We start from the raw sequence: 23,072 nt of genomic DNA, 5'->3' as shown, positions 1-23,072 counted from the left end.
TTTACATCCATGTCTGTCTAAAATGTCTACATCATTTGATCCTGTTAGATGTGTGTGAAATTGTCATAATTAGCACATGAATTCTTGAGTTACAGCCAAAAACGTGATTTCTGAGGTCACAGTGACCTTGACCGTCAAATCTAATTAGTTCAGCTTTCAGTCCAAATGGATGTTTGTGCCAGATGTAACGAAATTCCCTCCAGACGTTCCTCAGATATCGCTTCCATGAGAATGGGACGCAGGTAAGGCCACAGTGACTTTGACCTTTGACCACCAAATTCTAATCAGTCGTTTGTGCCAAATTCTAAGAAAATTCGTTCAAGGAGTTTCTGAGATATCACAGGAATGGGACGGACGTAAGGTCACAGTGACCTTGACCACCAATATCAAATCAGTTCATTCTTGCATCCAAGTGGACATTTGCACCCTTCAGGTGCTCCTGAGATATCGCGTTCACGAGAATGGGTCGGACTGAAGCACGGACGGAAAGACAACCCGAAAACATAATTCCTCTGTCCACGGCAGGGAGGCATAAAAATCACAACAAAGAGGATGTGATTTTAGTCATGGCATCAATACGAGGGTGGGGAAAATAAATGCGAAACCACAATGTGAGAATAAAGAATATGGTGCCGTTATTCATGTTATGAACTGTATGAGATATTTTATCATTTTTCAAGAGGGAACTCATCTATTTCAAGGATTATAGACGTGTATCTAATTCATACTCAAAGAAGTATGTGCGGATGAGTTGATGAGTCTAGGCTTAGAGATGACGTCAAGTGTGTTTAGAAGGCACAATAAGTGTTGTGTGCAGCGTCTTACCCCCATGCTATGAGACAGCTGCTCAGCAGTCAGACTGAGGTTGTAGTTCTGAGCTTCTAGTCTTCGACACTGACTCTGCAACACCTGTCGCTCCAAACTTTGCTCTAGAAGACAAAACCACATGAGAGAAATTGAGCAAGAGTTGGGAATTAGAGAAATTAAATTAAGCCTAGCAGCAGTGAACACTGACCACTTTGCAGAATCCAGACCATGATGCTGCAGCAGATGCTACAAAGCTAATTTACCACTCAAGTTTATTCAGATGCATGTCTTCATGTATAAAAGGTAATAAAATACACTAGTGAAACTGTGTGTTTTCAACTTCAACTTCTGTTTACTAAATTTCTGGTACAAATCCTGATCACACATTTATTTGCACATAACTGAATAGTGTAGAGGAAGGATGAATACCGCCCTCTAGTGACGAGAGAACACAACAACAACTTTTAAAAATCAAGACTTCATTTGTATAGCTTTCAACCACCAAACAATATGTGATTGTACACTACTGCTTTAAGATGAAAACACATTTTTCCAGGAATAAAGAGAAACACTAAATTATGAACCTATACAATGAGATATTGAAGAAAGTAGGGGTTATGCAACCAACATATAATGCAGGGTAGAAGAGCCATAAAAACAGAAGAGTTATGAGATATTTAGCAGCATCTGTATAAACACTGCCTGTTCCCTGTAGCTGCTTACCTTCAACGTATTCCTGATAAGCTTCAAATATAGATTCAATCCCCTGCCACTTGGAAGGAGGAGCCTCCTCTTCCTCCTCATCCTCTTCCTCCTCAGAGTCCTCCGGACCAGACATGTCCTCCCTCGTCCCCGAGGCCTCCCGGTGCAGGGCTACAGAGAAGTGCTGCCCGTTGGGCTGAGGGTGAGCCAGTGAAAGTGGATGGGGAAATGAATGTGCATTTGAGTGAGATTGTGAATGCGGTTGCGGCGGCGGTCGACCGGGGGCGCTCTGAAGCTCTGGAATGTTGTAGTGAACGGAGGACTCCTGGAGGTGGGACGACTCCAACATCCCCGTGGCTCCACCTATAGGACAAGACAGGGGAGAGGAGGGAGGTTTTGTCCTTTGTCGTCCATTTATATTCATTTCAATAGTGCTGAAAGGATTAGTCGATTAATCTAGGGATACAAGTAATGATTATTTCCATTATTGGAATCAATTGATTAATCGCTTGGTCTATAAAATGTCAGAAAATATTGAAAAAATGTCCACCACAATATCCAAAAGGTCAAGGCGACGTTTTCAAATTGCCAATCCAAAATCCAAAGATATTCAATTTACCACCATAGAAGCCCAAGAAAACAGGAACATTTTTTGAAGTGGGGAATTTTTGGCAAAAAGTGAACAATAAATCGATAACCAATAGTTGCTGATTAATTTTATGTCGATTGACCAATTGTTTCAGCTCTAGATTAATTGATTTGGGGCTGCAACTAACGTTTATTTTCATTGTCGATTATTTTCTCGATTTATCGATTAGTTGTTTGGTCTATAAAATGTCAGAAAATGGTGAACAATGTTGCTCAGTGTTTCCCAAATCCCAAGATGACGTCCTGAAATGTCTTGTTTTGTCCACAACTCAAAGATATTCAGTTTATTGTCATAGAGGAGTAAAGAAACCAGAAAATATTCACATTTAAGAAGCTGGAATCAGAGAATTTGTATCAAAATAGTTGCTGATTAATTTAATAGTTGACAACTAATTGATTAATTGTTGCAGGTTTAATTGATCAATGAAAAAATGATTAACAACAATTTTGGTAAAGGAATAATGAATAAAGTTCATGTTTTCATGCAAGAATACCAAACATTTGCTCGTTTAAGCTTCTCAAATGTGCAGATTTGCTGCTTTTTATGTTTTGGACTGTTGGTTGGACATAATTTGAAAACATCACTCACAGGAAATCGTGATGGCCACTTTTCAGAATTTCCATATATTTTCTGGCTAATCTCATATTTTCTGTTTCATTGATAAAAGCTGCAGTCGGTAACTTAGGGGCAAATATGATCAGCCGAGGAGTCTCTAAGCAGCTGTTAATCACCGCTTGAGCAGTGCTGATCAAATATGAATCAGCACTGCAGCTTTAACTGGAAACATAATGTTCCTGGCAGACCTGTGACAACCTGTACCTCAGTCATAATGCTGAAACGTGGGCTCTCTTGTCACTGTACTGCCCTGCTGCGCACTAGTCACCATTGCAGACAGATCTCTTTAACCGCGGCTTGTGCGGCTTACCTTTATGTTTCTGCAGAGCCTTCTGAGTGGACTGAAGCACAGATTCATGGAACTGCTGGGCAAATTCCTCCGGGGTGAAGCTGTCCCAGGGTTTGGTGCGTCCGTTGACGCTGTGAGGGCCTTCTTTACCCTGCAGGGGGAGCGGGGGCCGCAAGCTGTTCAGCAGGCTGGAGCTCCTCTTGGAGACCGGTCCCTCGCTGGGCCCCCGGGCCTTGTCTGGGTAGACAGCTGGAGAAGGGGGTTCCTTTGGTCTTAATGTCTCCCCAAGGGGTTTTGGGTGACCATTGGGAGACGCTGGGCAATGTGAGGAGGGGCTATGTGGTCTGACGCTGTGGTGGCCTTCTGATTCAGAGGAAGGCTGGACAAATGCAGAATCTGCAAATCAATTGAATATGTGTTAATGTGATGAGGTCAAGATCCACATTACTACAGATGAGAACACCAGATACATCAGACAAATGAATAAATACTCAGCAGTGGAAAGTAACTAAGTACATTTACTCAAGTACAATTTTGAGATACTTTTACCTTACTTGAGTATTTCCATTTTAAGCTACTTTACACTTCTACTCCACTACATTTGGGAAGCAAATATTGTACTTTTTACTCCACTACATTTATTTGATAACGTTAGTTAATTTACAGATTTCGATCAATCCAAAATATTAGAGCTGAAGCGATTAGTCAATTAATCGATTAGTCAGTCGACAGAAAAATAATTGGCAACTATGGTTTCAGTCATTTTTCAAACAGGAATGGTTAAACACTCATTGTTAACTAAATATTTTTTGGTATTTGGACTTTTGGTCGAACAAAATGACATTTGAAGACGTCACGTTTGGCTCTGTGAAGTTGTGATGGCCATTTTCAGACATCATTTTGACGTTTCTTAGACTAAACAATTATCAATTAATTGGAAAAAAATGATCGGCAGATTAATCGATAATGAAAATAATCGGTAGCTGCAGCCTTACAAAATATAAATAAACTAATAAGTTATGATGTATTATTATAGGTTAAGCTATCTTTATAACATAAATAAATAATGTATATCAAAATATAATAAATATATGTAAATAATCTAAATTAACCCCGTGTTTAACAGCTGCAACCTTAAAGTGATGAACATATTAATGCATCAATAATTATAACACAATAATATAATATATATTATTCTGCATAATGAGTACTTTTACCTTTAGGTACTTTAAGAATATTGTGATGTTAATACTTTTGTGCTTTTAATTAAGTAAAAATTTGAATGCAAGACTTTTACTTGTAACCGAGTATTTCTACACTGTAGTATTACTACTTTTACTCAAGTCAAAGATCTGAGTACTTCTTCCAGCTCTGTAAATACCACACTAACCCAATACTTTAGGGATGAGGAAGTGTGTATGTTTCTGTTCATTAGTGTCTCACCAGAAATCGGTGCTGGAGGGCTCTTACACAGCGGATGAGGTGCATGTCTGATGGTATCCAAGGTTACGCTCTTTTCTTTAATGGCCTGAAGTAGCTCCACCACCCTTTCATTGTCTAAGACACAGCGAAAATGAGTTAGTCCTGTCTGTATGTAATTCAATCACATTTTCATAAGCACCTAATTTCTCCTAGTGTGTGTGTGTGTATGTGTGTAAAAGGAGGTAGAGTGTGGCCTGACAGCGTGGGAGGCAGTGCGCTGCCATCTGTAGGCAGCAAACAGTAAATCAAGAGGATTAGACTGGGATCACTGTAAGCCCACTGCTGCCACTCCCAATTCCTCGTCAGTATGCGAGCGTGTGTGGAGCTGCAAGTGTTTACAAACAGAACCTTGACACAAGTCCACCTTTCTAACTAGGGCAATATAAAGCATTACATTATGCATACATTGTTTAAAATATGCTGCATATAATACAGGGGTTTGAGGTTGACGTGATCATTGTTCGACCTCTTTATGATTTCCCTTCAAGGCTTGAGTCAACATATTAATGAGAACAGAGCGCATGTAAAGCAGGCAGAGCTCGGCTAAAGTGAAGCGTCAGCAAGCCGTAGAGCCGACTGAGAATGACTACTACGTTCTAAAAGCTAAATGAGCATGCAATCAGTCTTCTGCTGAAATGAGATGTCAAAGAGAAGAGGCTTGATATGAGTAATGGATGGGGATGTTTGTATGGCATGTAAAGGCCACTGGGTCAGTTCTGTAATGTAGTGGTTTCTAACTAGCGGCTGAGGCACAATGATGTCTGCTCTGCTATGCTTTGTGATAATGTTCAAGTATTTAATAACGTCTATAAAAAAAATGTCCTTCACTTCATTATGATATTCTACCATTGAAGGCTTTAGGGCTGGGTAATACATTATTATATCGATGGCATAAGTGTTGTATTTACCTGGTTTTAAAGGCTCCATTACAGTAAAGTGATGTCATTTTCTGAACTTACCAGACTGTTCTAGCTGTTCTATTATTTGCCTTTACCCACTTAGCCATTACAGACACATTATTAATTAAAATAGTTAATCGCGTTTCATCGAAAATGAATCACACATTTTTTATCTGTTCAAAATGTACCTTAAAGGGGGATTTGTCAAGGAATTAACACTCTTATCAACATGTGAGTGGGCAAATATGCTTGCTTTATGCACATGTAAGTATATATTTATTATTGGAAATGAATTAAGAACACAAAACAATGATACATATTGTCCAGAAACCCTCACAGGTACTGCATTTAGCATAGAAATTATGCTCAAATCACAACATGGCAAACTGCAGCCCAACAGGCAACAACAGCTGTCAGTGTGTCAGTGTGCTGACTTCACTATGACTTGCCCAAAACTGCATGTGATTATCATAAAGTGGGCATGTCTGTAAAGGGGAGACTCGTGGTTACCCATAGAACACATTTTCATTCACATATGTTGAGGTCAGAGGTCAAGGGACCCCTTTGAAAATGGCCATGCTAGTTTTTCCTCGCCAACATTTAGCGCAAGTTTGCAGTTATTTAACCTCCTTTGCGACAAGCTACTAATGGATTCCTTATGTTTTTTTAGTTTCATATGATACCAGAATCGTTACTCTAGCTTTAAAACTGAGCCTGCTACAACCTATAAATCGCAAGTTGTATTAATGCGTTAAAGAAATTAGTGGTGTTGAAGCATTAACTTTGACAGTCTTACTAAATATTGTGAAAGCACCAATAGTCATCCCTACAATATCGATATCGAGACATTTGGTCAAAAATATTGTGATATTTAAATTTTCTCCATATCGCCCAGCCCTAGTTAGCTTCCTGTGCACATTTATTCTTTACTTAAACAAGTAAGGAGCAATAGTTTATTTAATTAAGAATAGCTAAGAGGCATTTTTACGCACAGTTAAGTCTTCCACTAATTAATGTAGTTCTTGAAACATAATTAAACAAAATGGTTGGTAAGCAGCACTAAAGACCCATATCAAGAGTAGACAAAATCACTCATATATATTTACCAGGTTTTTTTTTTTAGAGCAGTTTCAAACATGACTAAGTAAATCAAAAGTGTGGGATGGAGTATCTACTCCATAGACTTTGCTTAATCTCTGTATTACTATAAATCCCCTTACCTCTCCTCTGCTGTATGGTGACATGGGACAGTCTGAACGTGGTGAGGAACCGCTTCTTATCCTCCAGCTCTGGTGCTCGGTTCATTTCTTCCGGGGTGAAGCGCGTGCTGAGTTGGGGAGGAGGTGGAGGAGGAGTGCGTTTCGATTGCGAGACAGATGGCGAGGGGCTGCGCTCCCTGAGCCTCCTCCTCCTTTTCCTTCTCTTCTGCTGCACCAGCTCGTCTCGCCGGCCCACCGTGGTCAGGCCAAACGCTCCCAGGAAGTCCAATTTCTATGCAGAGAGGCAAAAGAAGAAATCTTAGTGCAATGTTTTGTCATGAGGGCTTGTGGAAAGCAGAAAGCATATGTGTTGGCAGGTGTTTTACCTCTGTGGAGTCTTCCAGTTTGAGTGGGGGCTGCTCTGCTACTCTCCTGAGATGGGCTCTCACCTCCTCCTCATCACTCTCATCGTATGAGTCATCCAGCTCATAGTAGTAACCTGCAGCAAGTAAAGAGGTCACTACTGACACCTCACTTTTAAATCCTTTAATAAACTTGACTGTTACATAAATCAAGATGTAGTCTATGATGTTTTCGTAAGAGTGTATGTGATGAGGTGTAGAGCAACAGTATGCCTACCTTTCTCCCTGGCCTCCCGTCTCCTCTTCTCCTCCAGGTCCAGTTTGCTGACAGGCCTTCGGTGCTGCTGAAGGATTTCGTCAAAGATCAGCATTGTGTCTGGACCTATCCCCAGTGTGGCTACCTGTCCCATCCCTGGCCCCGGGACCATTCCTAGTCCATGTCTACTGTGCCCTGGGTGTCCCTGGATGCTCTTTAGTCCAGGATTGCTTTTCATGGCTCCCTCCAGTTCATATTGGCTGGTCAGGGACAGCGATGCCCTCTGCTGGCTGAAGAACGACTGGGTGGATTTCTCCAGATCAGCAAGAAATGTGCTGGGCTCCGGCAGGCCCGGAGGACCTCTCATTGGGGGATACTTCTCCATCGTGCCCCCTTCTCTCCTTCGTGTTCCGTCCTCATATTTGGAGGGCCCTGGGGGCAGCCGACTGAGCTCGTAGTGTCCCATCCCTGAGGGCTCGTGGTTACGTCTGGACTCTGAGGTGGTTTCTATAAGAGATGCAGGGTTCCACAGGGTGGTGGGAGGGTGGTGTTCACGTGGTGGCTGAGGAGGCTTGGGGGAGATGAGGGGTGGAGGGGCGCCTAAGTGAGGGTGGAGGTCCCGGCTTCCTGGATCATGGTGATTTGGTATGGATCTGTAGAGATGCAATGGAACAGAGGTTGTGTTTATCTGTTAGAAATACTGTACAACGCCTATATCTCCTATAAATAGTGTTTTCCAATCACACATGCAACACAGAGACACAACATAGTGCTGGTTTGCCTGTTTCCCTTCATTTCTGTCAGTATGTCTGTGGGGTTGTGTGTCTGTGCAAAGTGGCGTTATCAAGCCCAGACAGAGTAGCCTAGAGCAGAGTGAGGATGTGGCCAAGGCACACAATGTCCTCCAGATATGCAGGCCTGTTTTTGATCTGTTAGGTCCTTGTAGTGTGGCATGTTCGCACACAGAGAGGGAGAGAGCAAGCGATGAAGGCGGCCTACTGAGGAAGAGGCCAGGAGAAATATTCTCATGACAGACAGGCAGGTAGGTAGAGAAGAAAATGATTGGCATAGGAAAGGTAAGGAGAACGATGGATTTTTAGAAAAGGATATAAAAGAGAGAGACGAAGAATATATATATATATATATATATATGTAAAGGGAGAACAAGGCTGATACTTGGTACGGTGATGGAAAAGAAAGAAATGGCAACAGTGAGGAAGAAAGAAAGGCAGATGGCTGATGGACACTGTCGAGCGTCTTTCCAAATCAAACCTGGCAGGATCGCACACCGCATGACCAGTCAAATTATCTATGCCGCCCTGTTTGTGTTTGCAATTCTGTGTGTGTGCGTGTGAGTAAATGTGTGTTATCTGCAATCTGCAGCCTGTGATTCTGTGATTATACCGTATGGTTCCTGATAGCAGACGTGTGTATCTCTCCTGTCCTACCAGTACAGCATTAACCACAGCCTCACTTCTGAATCGCACACAACAACACAAACACAGGCACAGTAACAAAGGAGGGTAAGCAGGGGGCTTACGCTGTGCAAGGTTGAGAGGATTAGCCGAGAATTAGCCTTTGTGTATCTTAGCTGTCCCACTCGCTGCCTGTTTGAAACCCCTACCCACTACAGATGAAACAGCATCAGGACATCATCATCCTCATCAGGACCCCGCTTTACACCCTACATCAACACCTAAACATAGCTGCCTGTTTGCCTACATGTCAGGCCTGGAAGGAAGCATGGACAGAAATAGAGTAGACGTGATGCTTCTGACAGGGTTTATCTTTTTTCCAGTCCTGCCTGAAAACAAACTTCTAAAGCCTGCCAGCTTCTGAGGCTTCAAAACACAGGCACAACTGTCCCTATAAGGCTAGCAGAGACAAACAGCATAACACCCCAAAAATAGTTTTCACTGGAAACATGCATGTGTTTTTGGTGACATAGAGACCCAAGAACTGCACGTCTCTATCAGATAACATGGGCAACTCTGCCAGTGCCTAGTCATGTGTAAATAAACACTGCCAGCATGTGCGGTTAAAAAAATGTATGTGGGTTTGAAATCTCTGCACATGTTGGCTGGACTGTTACGTCTTGTGAGTGTTGTCTCACCTGTGATCTGGTGCGTCACCTGGCCGGCCCAAGTCCAGGTGCTGCTCCAGAACCTGCTGGCGGAATTCAGACACCTGGTACTGACGATCCTCTTTCTCCTGCCGCAGCTTACGTTGCCGCGCCAACCACCTCTCCTCCTCATTATTCCTCTGAGCGATCATTTGGGCCGAGAGCGCCGTCCCTACCGCGCCGGCCCCCATGTAGAGGCCGTGGCCTGAGATTAGACCGGGGATGGGATGATGTGATGGGATCATTGCAGAGTGGTGTCCTGGCGGCACTGGTTTGGGAGCTGGAGGGGCGGGCTCTTTGGTTTTATCTGTGGAGGGAGAAAGGTCAGCGTAAACATTTTGATGTTGGGGCTGCAACTAAGGATTATTTTCTCACTTCATGGATTATTCTTTAGTTTATAAAATGTCAGGAAAGTAGTATAAAATGTCCATCACAAGACAACACATGGATATGATGTCTTCAAGTAGCTGCAGCTTCAGCTCTAGCTGCTCATAAAGTGTTTATAGGGACAAGTGTTTACAGGCAATATGACTGTAGCTTAAGGAAGCTACAGGGGCAGCTCAGACACATACCAGCCCGATTAGGGGTGAGTCTCTCAGGCTTGGTTCGGTCCTCCTGCCCCCTCATGGCATGGAGCTCAGCCAGATAATGGCTCTCCATGGCCTTGGAAGCCTGCAGCTCCTTCTCCCTCATTGCTCTCTCCTTCTGCCTCTCCATCTCCTTCTCTCTTTCTCTCTCCCTCTCCCGCTCTCTCTCGCGCTCTCTTTCCCGCTCGCGTTCTCTCTCCCTCTCCAGCTCCTTCTCCCGCTCTCTCTCCCTCTCTCGTTCCCTCTCCCGCTCTTTTTCCCTCTCCGCCTCACGCTCTCTCTCTTTTTCCCTCTCGCGTTCTCGTTCGCGCTCCCTCTCTCTCTGTCGCAGCTCATCCTCCAGCTGAAGCCTGAAAAGCAAAAAAGTGGACAGGGGAGGCAGAAGTAGAAAGAAGATGTCAGTGAAATTAGATAGAAAATTACGACACACTTTTGAGATCTACTGTATGCATGCACTTGTGATTGTACGTATGCGTGAATTAAGGGGATTTTTACCTCTCAGACTGCAGGGCTGACAGTGACGGGTGCGTGAAGTCTCCAGGGTAGCGGACCCCTTGTAGGTGCATGTGAACAGCAGAGGGATGGATGGGAGGTAAAGCTCCCCCTCCTTGCAGCTGATAGAAAGGTGACCTCAAAGCAGAGAGGCAGAACGGGTCATCCATCCTGGGAGATATCAAAAAAAGAAAAGAGAGAGGAAGACAAGTCAGTCTCTCCGTGTGACAGAGCAGCGTTCACTTTCATTAACCTGCACGCCTCCATCTCCCAAAAAGTGACATCACAGGGTCTTCCATCTTTCAAGAAAGTAGCCGTGCCTGTCAGCTAACCTCAATCATCACACAGCAGCTAGCGAGAGACTGTGCTGTGTGGTGATGCACAACTGTGTGTTTTTGTGTATGTGTGTGACATCCACTGCTCATCCCCTCATTAAATCCATTACGGCGCAGTGTGTGATGGGTGCTGCAGTGCTCTGATCTTGCTGGGTTGACAGACCAGGGGCACGCAGCCTGTGTGATAGCCCAGAGCAAGCAGGGTCCTTCTCGACGCACACTCACAGTCTCCATGATCATACATACATTTAAAATTAATGTATTTTTAACAAACATTGCACATAGATTTTCTGCTGCTGGTGTTTTCTCTGTATGATCACTGGGCTGTCACTCCAATAAAGAAGAAAGCACCTAAAACAAAACTAATTTTCCTTATGAGAGAATTGACAAATCACAGGAGTGAGCATGATACGTCTTATCTCAGATGTATAAACAGCTCAGGGATTATTCTATGCTAATTTCTCACAAAGCAGGCACGAACAAGCTCCAGATATATAGAGTTAAGTGGCAAAACCAGCCATGGCTCTCTTTTGAATGTTCATATTTTATTCATAGACATAACCTTACTCGGGTAAAGACAAGGGAAATGGGTCTTGCTATTAACTGGCTTAGTTTAAGAAGCTTCAAAATAAATACAACTCCTTTATTAATAAAGCAAAAACTGTGTTTTGTTTGTCTCATAGTGCAAAAATATTAGGTACCCAAGTGTCAAATAAGTGTAGTGCTTCTCCTTGTTTTGTGAAGAATGGCACTGTAATTTAGCAAGCAATAAAGCATCATTACTGCAGCCTGAAGGCTGTAAATGACATTACTGCAGCCTTTGGCAATAAACAGTGATGTATATGTATTTTTGAATCAATCGCTTAAAAGCATTTTGACTCAGCTGACCAGGATCATTTTCAAACAGAAGCTTCTTAGCAGCAGCCGGTCAGATGATAGAATATATAAAGCTGTAATTTAGGACTCAGTGCATGTAATATGATAAACTCTGCTCTTTTGTGTTGCAAAGAGGTAACCCAGTGCAAGAATAGTTTTAAGTGATACTCTGTGACTTCCTTCCTGTCCATGATGACACTGCGAGTTTGTTTATTTGGTATCGGTTATTTAAATTATCTTACTTTTGCCTTTTGTTTACCTGGAATCTGATTTTTTAAATTTGTACTGCCATCTGTCTAAATCACATCTCTGTTCAACTCTCTTACACAAATAAAAATACACAAATAAAGAACATCGGTATGTTACCTCTGGGAACATGAATTCAAGGTCAGCTATACACTAATGTGTTTACTTGCTGAGTCTAAGCATTACAAATACTTAGTTCAGTCATATGCACTGGTTTGCACAATTTGCTCTCAGAGGGAACGGGTGCCAAGTCAACAAAACAAATGAATGGAGAGGCCTACCTGTATGGCGTGAAGGAGGGGTGGGGCAGGTAGCTGGGATGGTAGTAGGCAGCTGCGGCAGCTGCAGTGGCGGGGTCCAGGCCCAAGGGCAAAGAGGGCATGCGGAGGGCATCCTCAGTCGTGGCATAGGGCCGGAAACCACGGAGGTACTCTTCTGGTACATGACCAGGGGGCACTGCATTAGGCATCTGTCTGGGCAGACTGAAGGTAAGAGAGGGGGAAGGGGCACAACAGAGAAAAGTCACGGTTAGTTTGATTTGTTTGTGTCCACTGTTGTACACACTTATGCTGTGTCTCAATTTGCATACTTACGTACTTACACTTGCTATTTTGAGTGCATAAGTACGTTCACACTGAGAAAATGCAGTGTTGTGGCTGCATATTCCAGTGAGTTTAATATATTCATGAATTACTGATAAAATGCACGTAGAAACTTCCTTTTAAATTGAAAACATGTAAAATCCTCATATCCAGAGACACAGGCAGACTTGTGTGTGTGACTCACTTGAGGGGCTGGAAACGTGAATCCTGCATGACAGCACCGGGGGTGAGACCAAAGGCATAGGGGTTTCCCAGGAGGTGGGCAGGGACTGAGGGGCCACCCTTTTCCTGTGGGAGGTTCCCCTCTGCACCCAGACGTTCCCGGCTGGCCCCACGAGGCCCCGAATCAGCCTGGAGAGAGATACAGAGAGAGAGTGTTAGTCATTGTTCGTGAAGACCTGTGACCGTCGCGGTTGTCAATGCTCATGGAGCCCATCCTGTGAGAGGGGAGATGGGGGAAAGAAAAGGCCTGTGTATGGTGCAGCAGCCTTGCTCACTCGCTCTTTCTACCTCAGGCACTATTATTCACTTTCTCACACAAACACATCCCTGTAAAAATAGACGGATCAACATTTCTCTGAGGGGAATATATGATAAAAATGGAGGAAGCAGGTAGAGAGGGGTAAAAAAAACAAAAAAAAACGACCTCTGTTTTTCTTTAATCATAAACAAGAGATGTCATCTTTATGATCGATGAGGATGAGGTAATGGTAGATGTACAACAGCAGTACTTCAAGAGAGATGATGACTTTGATCTTGGCAAAGTGTGTGTGCACATAACTTAAACACTAACATCTAGAAGGAAGACAACAAAGTCCTAAAAGCAACATCCCTTTGCCTCTGTTTCTCTTTCTTCCCTTTTCTCTTTCACCTCCCTCTCTCCCTTTGGCAGCAAGCCTGGTCTCACTTATCCAATCCCACAACAAACACACACACACACACACACAAACACACACACTCAGCGGGCACACACACCGTTTCAGAGCTACAAAGACATCCTGCTGTGGGAGTGGGAGTGCATTTTCTGAAGCTTTGGTTTCCCTCTGCCTACAAATGCAATCGCAGAACAGAGAAACTTACAATCCTTGTGAGTCGTACAAGGAAATTGTTTATGGAGGGATATTCAGTCGAGGAGGATTTTCGCAGGTATGGTGGTACAGTTATTTCATCTCCCGCAAAACCAGAATTCAAGTTGAAGTTGGCAAGCGAACAAATAGAAAGAAGGGAAAGAAGGAAGAAAGAGATGAAGATATAAAGAAGAGGAGCGAGAGGAGGAGGCAATTCTTGCCCCACTAAATTAACCTCTGGGCTCCCTGGGATTAGAGAGAGACCTTACAGCAGCACTGTTCTCTCTCTCTCTCACTACTGCCACGGATAAAATAAATCCAATGTAGGGAGCCATTACCTCCACGTCCTGTTCTGCAGCCACTGACCCAGGCTGACACTGATGCGCTAACATCCAATCTTAAACGCCTCTAATGTTTAGACTCCCCGCATCCCCCTTAGTTCCTTAGACGCCCCCATGTTGCAGTAGTTTAATGTTACTGTTTTCTCCTTGTTGTCTGTTGCGCTTCACTAAACAATAAGGCACTCTACTCCCTCAGACCTCCTGTCCCCGTAAACCCCCCTACGCCACTTCCATCCTTTCAAAGCTTTATGAGCACAGGGAGAAGGTGGACGTTCCCTCCCAATCAGCAGCCAACTGGAAAAGAGGTTCATACATGTCAAAAGAAGTCAATATCAGATTGAGGCTTGGGAGCTGCAAGATGCCGGGCGCTCTGTGTGCTTCTTCTCCTTCTTTTTCCACAAAGTCTAATCTTCTTTATCTCCCTAGTTGTCCAACACTATCAATAGCTGACGGGTGGTTGCCTGGAAATCTGAGCAATAATATTAATAATGTAAATTTATAAAGAACACATAATAAACTCAAGGTGCTTCCCATAAAGGGTAAAAAACAATCATGATGCAACATTAAAAGACACAAACGAACCATGCAATTAAAAGTGTTAAAAAAAGGAAAATTTAAATTTATAGACAAAATATTTCAAGACCCAAGTTTAAAAGGAAAACACATATGAAACAAGGACCCTAGGGAAGGCTGAGAGGAACAGGTGAGTATTAAGATTAGATTTAGTACAAATTTGTGGCAGGCAAGCAGACACATTTACATTAAAATGTCTTTTCTTAACCCACATGAACTTGCAGATGAAGTCATGTACTGTGTGTATTTCTCCAGTCAATCCCTTCCTGAGCATCATAAAGACGTACAGCTGCAGGTAGATGTTACTGGCGAGCAATGCCTCGCCAGTAATATGCCTATAGAAGCAGGAGCAGCTGCTTTCTATCACACCGACTGTCAGTTAATCAATTGCTGTAATCACAGCGATGACAGCTTTGCTAACCAAGTGATCGGTGTTTAGCAAAGCTGTCATCATTGCTTGACTAACACCACTGATGCTACAGATCTGTGTATCTATTTATGCATGTTTGTTTGTTGTGTTATGTGTGAGGAGCGGGCCCAAGTTAACCTCGCCCGGCAGCTAGAATATTGCAATGTCATAAAAATCACGCAAAGAATCACGGGATCAAATGTCACACGAAAATACATCTTGGCAGGCTTCAAGTGACGCGTTTGTGTTCGGCTCGCCAAGCCAAGCGTTGTGGTCCCAGCTTTCAAACCCTAACCAACATTGCAGCTCTTTTTTCGCTCTTATATTACGAAAATAGTTCACCTAAATGTGTTTCTGAAACCATTTTAGGCGAGAAATAAGCCATGCATTTGCTGAATCTGTCTTCATTTTAGATCGACAACGGTTAGTTTAAAAGATTTTAGGGAGTTTCCAGAGGTGGCGGGTCGCACCGGAAGCCCCCGATTTGCATGGGAAGCGGGGAAATGACGGATCCTGTGGACATGTACCATGAGACCCGGTGAGACACACGGAGAGGTGTCTGTTCATTCTACACAACAATAGCGGCTCCTGAAGAGGTTAGCGTAGACGCTGCATTAACATCAGTTATATCAGAACTGGAGAGTATTTCTTCATTGAAAGAAGAGCAAAGAACGGCACTGAGTTAGTTTCGCTTTCGTTAGTTTGATTGACAGATGGTTCATCCAATCACCTGCCAAGTATTTTTTTAAAGTGCCTGCCGTTTCCAAACAGTTTCCAATGACAGCTTCTCAGATGGTTCTGTGAAACAAACCATCTGACAGGGTCAGGTTAGGCCCAAGTAGCACCTTTGCTTAAATCTACGCCCTAACTTAACCACTAATCAAGCTGTTGCATCGGAAAGGGACCAAATAAGAAAATCAATGCTATAGTTAAACCAAACAACACTACACTGACCACTTTTGATGGCATCACAACATGAAGACCTTCTCTGCTAATAAAATCATGCACGGTCTGTTCATAATCTATTTATAAGTGTTGTTGACTATCTGGTATTTATCTGGTGACCATAAGTTGTTATGAATCAAATGTGGGTTGAGACTGTGTTCAATATCCTGCATCATCACAGAGCTTGTGTGTGACAGGGGCATGGTTTCATAATCATGGACATGACTCAATAACTGTCAATCTGTGCAACTGCCAGATACAAATTATCACTAAAATTGAATCAAATGTTCCTTTCCAGCAAATTTCACAGAAATCCCATCCTAAGAGGATGGAACAAAGATGCCTGTAAAACAACAAATCATGGTGGTGCAGCTGCAATTTCACAACTGACTGGCTTCTGCTTCCTGCTTTTACGATACATTTTGTCGCTGAAAAACAGAAAGCCCCTCTTTAAATGTGAGATGAAGAACAAAAAGGAACGTAGAAACCTTGTTGTAAGTGAGAATGTGTATATATGGCTGTCATGCACATCTTTGTTGCTTGAGCTCAGTCCCTGTTTGTGTGTCTACTCTGTCCATGCGTGTATGAATGCACGCCTGTAGAAAAACATGCAAAAGGTGTGGGTGCAACAGGTCAGCAGCACCTTGAAAAAGCACATACACCACAAAGATAGAACCTTCCATCCCCATTAGAGAGGCACCTTAGTCACACATCCAACCAGCCATCCCACTACGACCTTTCACCACCTGCCAAAAAACAGCCTTCTATATAACACACACTATTCACCAGCACCACGCCATATACAAAGTACAGAGCACAAATACAAGCACTCAGACTCAAAGAGACATCCATTAACAGCCATCTTCCTCTGTGTGAGCCAGGCCCCTGTAACCCCCACTGAGGGTGGGAGACCCTGCGCATTGTAGAGCGCTCGTTTACGCCTCTCAGATGGAGCCATGAATCCAAATTGCCAATTAAAAAGCAATTACAGGCAGCAGCGGGAGCAGACTCCTGCAGTCATTAAAGCAAAATGCCAACGCACCAAGCCCTCCCTTCCTCCCTCGCTGCCTTGCCTATCACCCGCCCCCCTCCCCCTCTGAAAGACAGACGTATCTCAGCCAGAGAGACACCAGTCAACCCTTCTAACACACAAGAAACCAGGACATGCACAAATGTACACACGGCAACAAACAAGCTTCTCTTGGACGCTTTACAGAGGATCCAGAGAACATACTCCTGCCTCTGTGTGCAACTACAACACAACACCTTTGGAAAACACAAGTTGGTCATGAAATGGCACAAATTTATCTTGCCCAAAAGCAAATTTGGCATAAAACTTGAATGATAATTGTAGATATAAAGGGAGACGAGAGCAAAGGGAAGAGTGTCAGAGGATCGACCCTTCTTCTCTGATGCATCCTTCCTGATCAGTGATTAGCAAGTGAAGCAAAGCACCAGACAGTATCATCTTTGTTTAAGAGGGACATTTTGATGGCGTGTTTGTATGTGTGTGTCCTTTACGACCCCAAGGCTCTTTGTGAGCAGAGTTATATGTGCTCGCTGAAGCGGCACCGCAGAAATAGGGGAGATGCTATGACGCCAGCTTTCGTGACGCATCCCCGCTGCTGTCCCCACCGACCTCTGCCCCCTCATCCCAACCTCTTGTCCACATCACCTCCCTTAACCTCCTCATTCTTTGGCTGGGTGGCCCCGCACTGCTGGAGGCACCACAAACCCAGTGACACGACCTTTTCAATTTGAGCTTGACCTCTTACACACACACACACAAACACACACAACCACTGTGCAAAAGCATCCGAACACGTGCACAGAGGGTGTTTGTGACTCTTTATTTCTTTTTCTGCTCTTGGAAACGTGCTAAACTGAAGGAATGGCAAAACGGGTGACATCATCGGAAGAGATTCCCTGTCTCTCCAGCCCCTCCCAGCTGTGGTTGACCCTTGAACTGCGGGAAAGGGTCATTTCGTAAAAGCTATAGCCACAGAGGGTGAGGGTCAGGGAGGTGGGGGGGGGTTGTCCAAGGGGAGAGGACAATAGCCTGAATGCTACCACACATTGCTGGCTGGCTGACCTCCTCGCTCACCCTTCGCTATCCCCCTTCTCTCTGTCTCCGGGGAACTGTTAAAGTGTCTCGGAGAGAGTTTCCGCATGTTGCCGAGTGCTGTTCGTAACTGTGCGCTTGGCCTCGAAAATTAGCCCTGAGCTGAGATAAGAAGGCTTAAAGCAAGGCCATAATCCATAATCCACGCCTTATCAAAGCAAGCAGCTCTCCCTCTCTCTCTCTCTCTATCTCTCTCTCTCTCTCTCCCCCACTACGTAACAGAGCGCGGGTGTCGGGGTGACGAGGCGGAGGATGCACTTGACTGCTTGAGTGAAGAGGTTGAGACTGGAGGTGGGGCTTATGAGGCTAAAGGCTGGGGACTCGGGAGGGGCTGGGCCAAGGGCAAGAGGGCTAAGTGGGAGGGGGGCCGGAGGAGCACAGATGTTAGCTGCCGTTGAGGCTGTCACCTCGACGTCCCAGTGGCAGCTGGCATTGTTTAACGCATGGAGCCAAGGGGGGGTAGTTGACGGGGAGGTGAGGGGAGGTTTTGAGGGAAGCAGACATTCACAGACCTGCCAGCTATGTCACATGTACATATGTCAAATACGTACTGTACTGCCACACTATGGGTTACAGGCTATCTACAAAATCTATTAATCCCTCTAGAGCCTGTCTGTGTGCGTGCTTGTGCTGGCAAGGAAGCTGAAGAATGAGAACATTTTTGTCGCTTTAAGGAAATTAAAAAGAGAGAAAATACACCTTAACAATCTGAGACTTCAGAAAGAGCAACTGAAGGTAAAAAAAGGGAGGTAAGAGAGCACGCTCAAGGTCAGTGTGAAGGGTGTTTGAATGTGGTTTTACCTGGCGTCCCTCGCTCCTCCAGAGGCCGTTGCTAGTCTTTGTTGGAGCAATGGTGACTACAGGTGGAGTGTTTGGCACGCTGTGGCCCGCTGGGGGAACCAGGACCGGCCCTTGACCAAGGGGACCCCTTTTGGGTGTACTGACTGGAGAGCTGTGGTTGGTGGCCGGGGAGGACACTGGAGAGGACTCACTGCTGATGGAGGACGCAGCTGGAGAAAGACGAAGACAAAAAAGACATGAGTACAGTGAAAGAAAGAACACGAGCTAATAGTCTGTGTTTTGCTCTATTAATAAAAACGCAAATGTAACAACAGTGAGATCCTATAGCCCCTGAATAAAATGGGGTTGCAGAACTACAATAGCAACAAATAATGTGCACACACAGAGGGCCAGATGGATGGCCCTAGGCCCCTATTATGAAGTGACAGTGATCAGGATGAGCAGCCCTGTGAGAGTCACACAGCCTTGACACACACACACACCACAAGAGCACACTGCTTGGGAGTGAACAGCCATCCTGAATGTATATACAGTCAGTGGCGTTTGCAGCCACACACAGAACTCCCCCATCCACTGCACACACACACACACACACACACACACACACAGCAGGTGGTGAAAAGCTGGCCCAATGAGCTCCTCTGCTGCGCTGTAGCTGTGCCACATTAACAAAGCCCTCCAGGGAAACCCTGTAGCGCAGGGTCACGGTCTGGTCACATGCCTCGCTTTCCACACATCTCGCTTTCTCTCTCGCTCTCTCTCTCTCTCTCTCTCTAGTTCCAAAGCTCTCATATGATATGCTCACATTCACATGCGTTAATCACTGCAATTTCATCTTTCCAGCCTTACATGTTTACCTCCCCCCATACAGGCTACACCTTCTGTTCTTCTCAACCGTCTCTTTCCCTTCTGTCTTTTTATATTTTTCTGTCTTCCCTTCTTTTCTTCATTTTTCCTGTGTTTTAACCTGTGTGTATGTTTCCTCCCATTTTCCTCTCTTCTTCCCCCAGCCTCCGCCTCTTCTCCTGACATTTTACTGTGCTGTAGGTTTCCTCCGCTCACAGTGAGAGCAGCATTACACAGTCAAACTGGGTCACAACCCTCTCAATGGGACACACACTTCGGCGCTGCAGCAAGGACAGTAGGAGATGTGCTCTTATGTGTGTGTGTGTATGTGTGTGTGTGTGTGTGTGCTTGTGCAGGTAGCGTGCTGTTGTGCATAAACGTGCTTACATGCAACCACAGCAGCTGAAACCTCGGGCCAGTTTCAGGTCTACTTCCTCTCCAATTATCACCATCAGAGCAAAAACCACAGATCTCTCATACCCAACCGCCATTTCTTTCCTGGTTTGGTTTCCGTGGCAACATAACCTAACAGACAACGTCAGCTTATGGTAGGTGCAGTCAGGATATTGACTGATTTTAAACACCTCATTCTAACTAATGGAAAGAATCAATAATGGCGCTGGCGGTGAGGTGACGGTCTAGAGAAAATCTGAAAATCTATGTGTGAGTGAAAAGGTGGTGATGATACATGTGAGGTGAGACATGAAAAATGATAGGAGATGTGGGGGGGGGGGAGGTGAAAAAAAGCAAGTGAGAGTGCAAAAGAGGTGCAAGGTGAGGCGAGAGATGGAGAGGAGAGGAAAGCAGAGAGATAAGGGGTGCAGATGGGTGAGTGGGTGGCAGGCACGGGGTGGGGGATACAGAGAGGGGGTTGGAGGGGGTGAGGCATATCTTGTCTGCACAATGGCAATTAGTGGCCTAATCCTCCCCCCCTCACCTCGGAGAGCCATTACTCTCCCGTGCAAGACTAGGCCAATCAATAGCAGCCCACTCAGCCTGGGGAATGGAGCTACACTTAATACAGCTCTAGTGTCACAGCCTATTCACTCACCACACACAGACACACACTCACAACATGCATACACAAGGATGGGGGAACAAATAAGGCTAGAGGGAGGGAAGAGGCAGAGAGGAGAGGACTGCTAAGCAACAGACCTCTACTCCATCTATTTCTCTCAGCCCCCCCTCTCTTCCCATCTCCTCCTCTTCCTCCTCCTTTTCCATGTAGAGGCAAAGCAGACTGGAGAAGAGGCAGGGCAGACTAAATAATTAAGAGCAGGAAGAGAAGCAGGTGAGGCGAAGAAGGAAATAAAAGAGACAAGGGCCGTCTACCAACGGCTTCATTCTCTTCTTGCAGCTTGCAGAATCTGTGCTCGCATCTAGGCGTCCTTCCTCGCCACGTATACGCGCACACAAAATACAAACAGCTATTATTCCTCCTCCTCTTTAACAACACCCCACGCAACCACCACCACCTACCAACCACCTCTTCATACACGTTAATTCCTTTTCCTTCTGTTCTTCAAACAGGGGTGCCTGCCAACCAGACGTAGATCTGTCAGACTCAACGCACAATTTTCATAAACACATTTACAATACTTACAGCCGGTGAGGGCTCATGGGAGATGTCTGAGAGAGTGGTTACATGTTTGCATGCTTCCCTTTATCTTCCTGTTTAAACCACAGGAGGTCATGTGTGTGTCAATAAGCCTCTTTCCTTCATCAAGCCTCCATCACCTCCTCCAAGATTTCCTCTTGTCCATTTTCAAACCCCCTGCTCCAATTTCCATACAAATCCCTTTTTTCACCCCTCCCTCACACGATGGTGCCATCTAATATGAGAAAAATCATATATGAGGCATGTGAGTGGCACCAAGCTGGTGTCATTTCTGTCATATGCTCCTCCCCTTCCATCTATACAGGGAGAAGATGGCCATACATGCTGGTCCTGTATGGAGCTAGAGGAGGCAGAGGAGGAGTGAAGCACAGCCTTCGTCCCCAGAGTCTAAAATAGGCTCATCAGCTATCAACCTGCACTTCATTAGCTGTACTGATTGTCCCTTTCATGGTGTGTAGGGGTGTGTGTGCGGTGAGGGGGGGGGGGGGGGGGGGGGGGGGGGCACAGAGAGAAAGAGAGACAGGGACAGAAGAGGTAGAGACAGAAGGAAAGAGCAAAGAAAAGAGAGAAAGAAAGCAAGCGCTGTCTCAGTCCCAAGCTGTGTGTGATTAATGTGAAGCTCCTTTCTCTATCGCCTCCTCTATTACCAGTCCCACTCTCCCAGACTGCCTCCACACTTGACCGCTCAAGCAGAGCCACACATGCGCACACACACACACACACACACACAAAAGATACAACCAACAGCAGCAACAAACAAACAAACCAAGCTGTGGTCAGAGGCTGTGGCCAAGTGTCCCTGCATAGACGACACCTTTTAGTTCAGCCACTGACCCAATCAAAAAGCCACCACAGCTCTTCGGCAGGCTGTTTCATTCAATGGGAGAGTCCAGCAGCTATAGCAGTGAATCCCACTGGATCAGTAAGCCTTGATAGGAAGACAACACTACACAGAAATGCTGCCAAATGGCCCCTACCAATCTTCTGCCACCACCTCCTCGTCGACCAAAACAGTCATGCATAGCCCTGCCAGGCAGAAGGTGCTCTCCTCCACCCCGCCAACACACCCACCCCACCCCACATCCCTTCCTCCACCCGCCTCCCTCCCAGCATGCATTACAACAACATCAGCACTTAATTAAACAGTCCATTTCACACCTGGTGTGCATAGCAGTGCCCAGCCAACCCTGCATCCATATGCCACCCCACCAGCAGCACAAGCCTCAACACATGCACTCTAACACACACACACACACACACACACACAAACATCCCCACACTTACAGACACACAATAACCACTGATGCACACAAACACCACACACACCTGCTACTACAGTCTTGGCCATGCACTGACAACACAACACAAAGCCTGTAATCTGCATCACTGAGTGGGGGAGGGGAGAAGCACACTGTGTGTGTTGCTGTGCCAGCGAGGGAAAGAAAGACGGTACAAGATGGCGGATGGAAATAAGAGGAGCAATCCTCTGTGCCTTCTGCTGACTGTACAAACTGTATATTATGCTTAAATGCTGCTTTGCTACTGAACAGAGTCATGTGAGGTGTAAGGTTGCTGCATATGGAGAGAGAGAGAGAGAGAGAGGGGAAACAAATGAGCTTGTTTGTGAGTGTTTCAGGGACAGTCACAGCCTGAAGGGTTTCGCCTTCAAGAAACACACACACACACACTAAGCAGAGCGAGGCTGTGTGAGCCCCAGGCAGGCTCCAGATGGAGAGGTCAGAGACACACTGCCCCGACGTCCCAGCATGCTCTGGGCTCCCAGAAAAAAGGGGAGCCTCCGGCCACACACATACACAAACGCACAAACAC

The 23,072-nt window shown here is 45.2% G+C and overlaps 1 protein-coding gene across 4 annotated transcripts in view; it reads right to left on the bottom strand.

Moving 5' to 3' along the window:
- The window catches only part of gse1 (Gse1 coiled-coil protein), a 192,882-nt gene that overhangs the window by 2,728 nt on the left and 167,082 nt on the right, over positions 1-23,072 (bottom strand). For 3 of the 4 annotated variants that reach the window (XM_037789390.1, XM_037789417.1, XM_037789409.1), the window contains 13 exons: positions 18,779-18,987; positions 12,705-12,871; positions 12,200-12,400; positions 10,465-10,632; positions 9,955-10,319; positions 9,374-9,689; positions 7,282-7,913; positions 7,029-7,141; positions 6,664-6,934; positions 4,506-4,619; positions 3,084-3,458; positions 1,531-1,872; positions 826-929 (listed from right to left, as the gene is read on the bottom strand). In XM_037789390.1, the coding sequence (XP_037645318.1) occupies positions 826-929; positions 1,531-1,872; positions 3,084-3,458; positions 4,506-4,619; positions 6,664-6,934; positions 7,029-7,141; positions 7,282-7,913; positions 9,374-9,689; positions 9,955-10,319; positions 10,465-10,632; positions 12,200-12,400; positions 12,705-12,871; positions 18,779-18,987 (3,377 nt within the window). The remainder of the gene's footprint in view (positions 1-825; positions 930-1,530; positions 1,873-3,083; positions 3,459-4,505; positions 4,620-6,663; positions 6,935-7,028; positions 7,142-7,281; positions 7,914-9,373; positions 9,690-9,954; positions 10,320-10,464; positions 10,633-12,199; positions 12,401-12,704; positions 12,872-18,778; positions 18,988-23,072) is intronic. The other variant, XM_037789400.1, reaches the window with a different exon arrangement.

The sequence above is a fragment of the Sebastes umbrosus genome, chromosome 2, assembly GCF_015220745.1.
Source record: "Sebastes umbrosus isolate fSebUmb1 chromosome 2, fSebUmb1.pri, whole genome shotgun sequence".
In the NCBI taxonomy this organism is placed as follows: Eukaryota; Metazoa; Chordata; class Actinopteri; order Perciformes; family Sebastidae; genus Sebastes; species Sebastes umbrosus.
The sequence above is the reverse complement of the archived record's forward strand: the minus strand, read 5'-3'. Positions and strand labels throughout refer to the sequence as shown.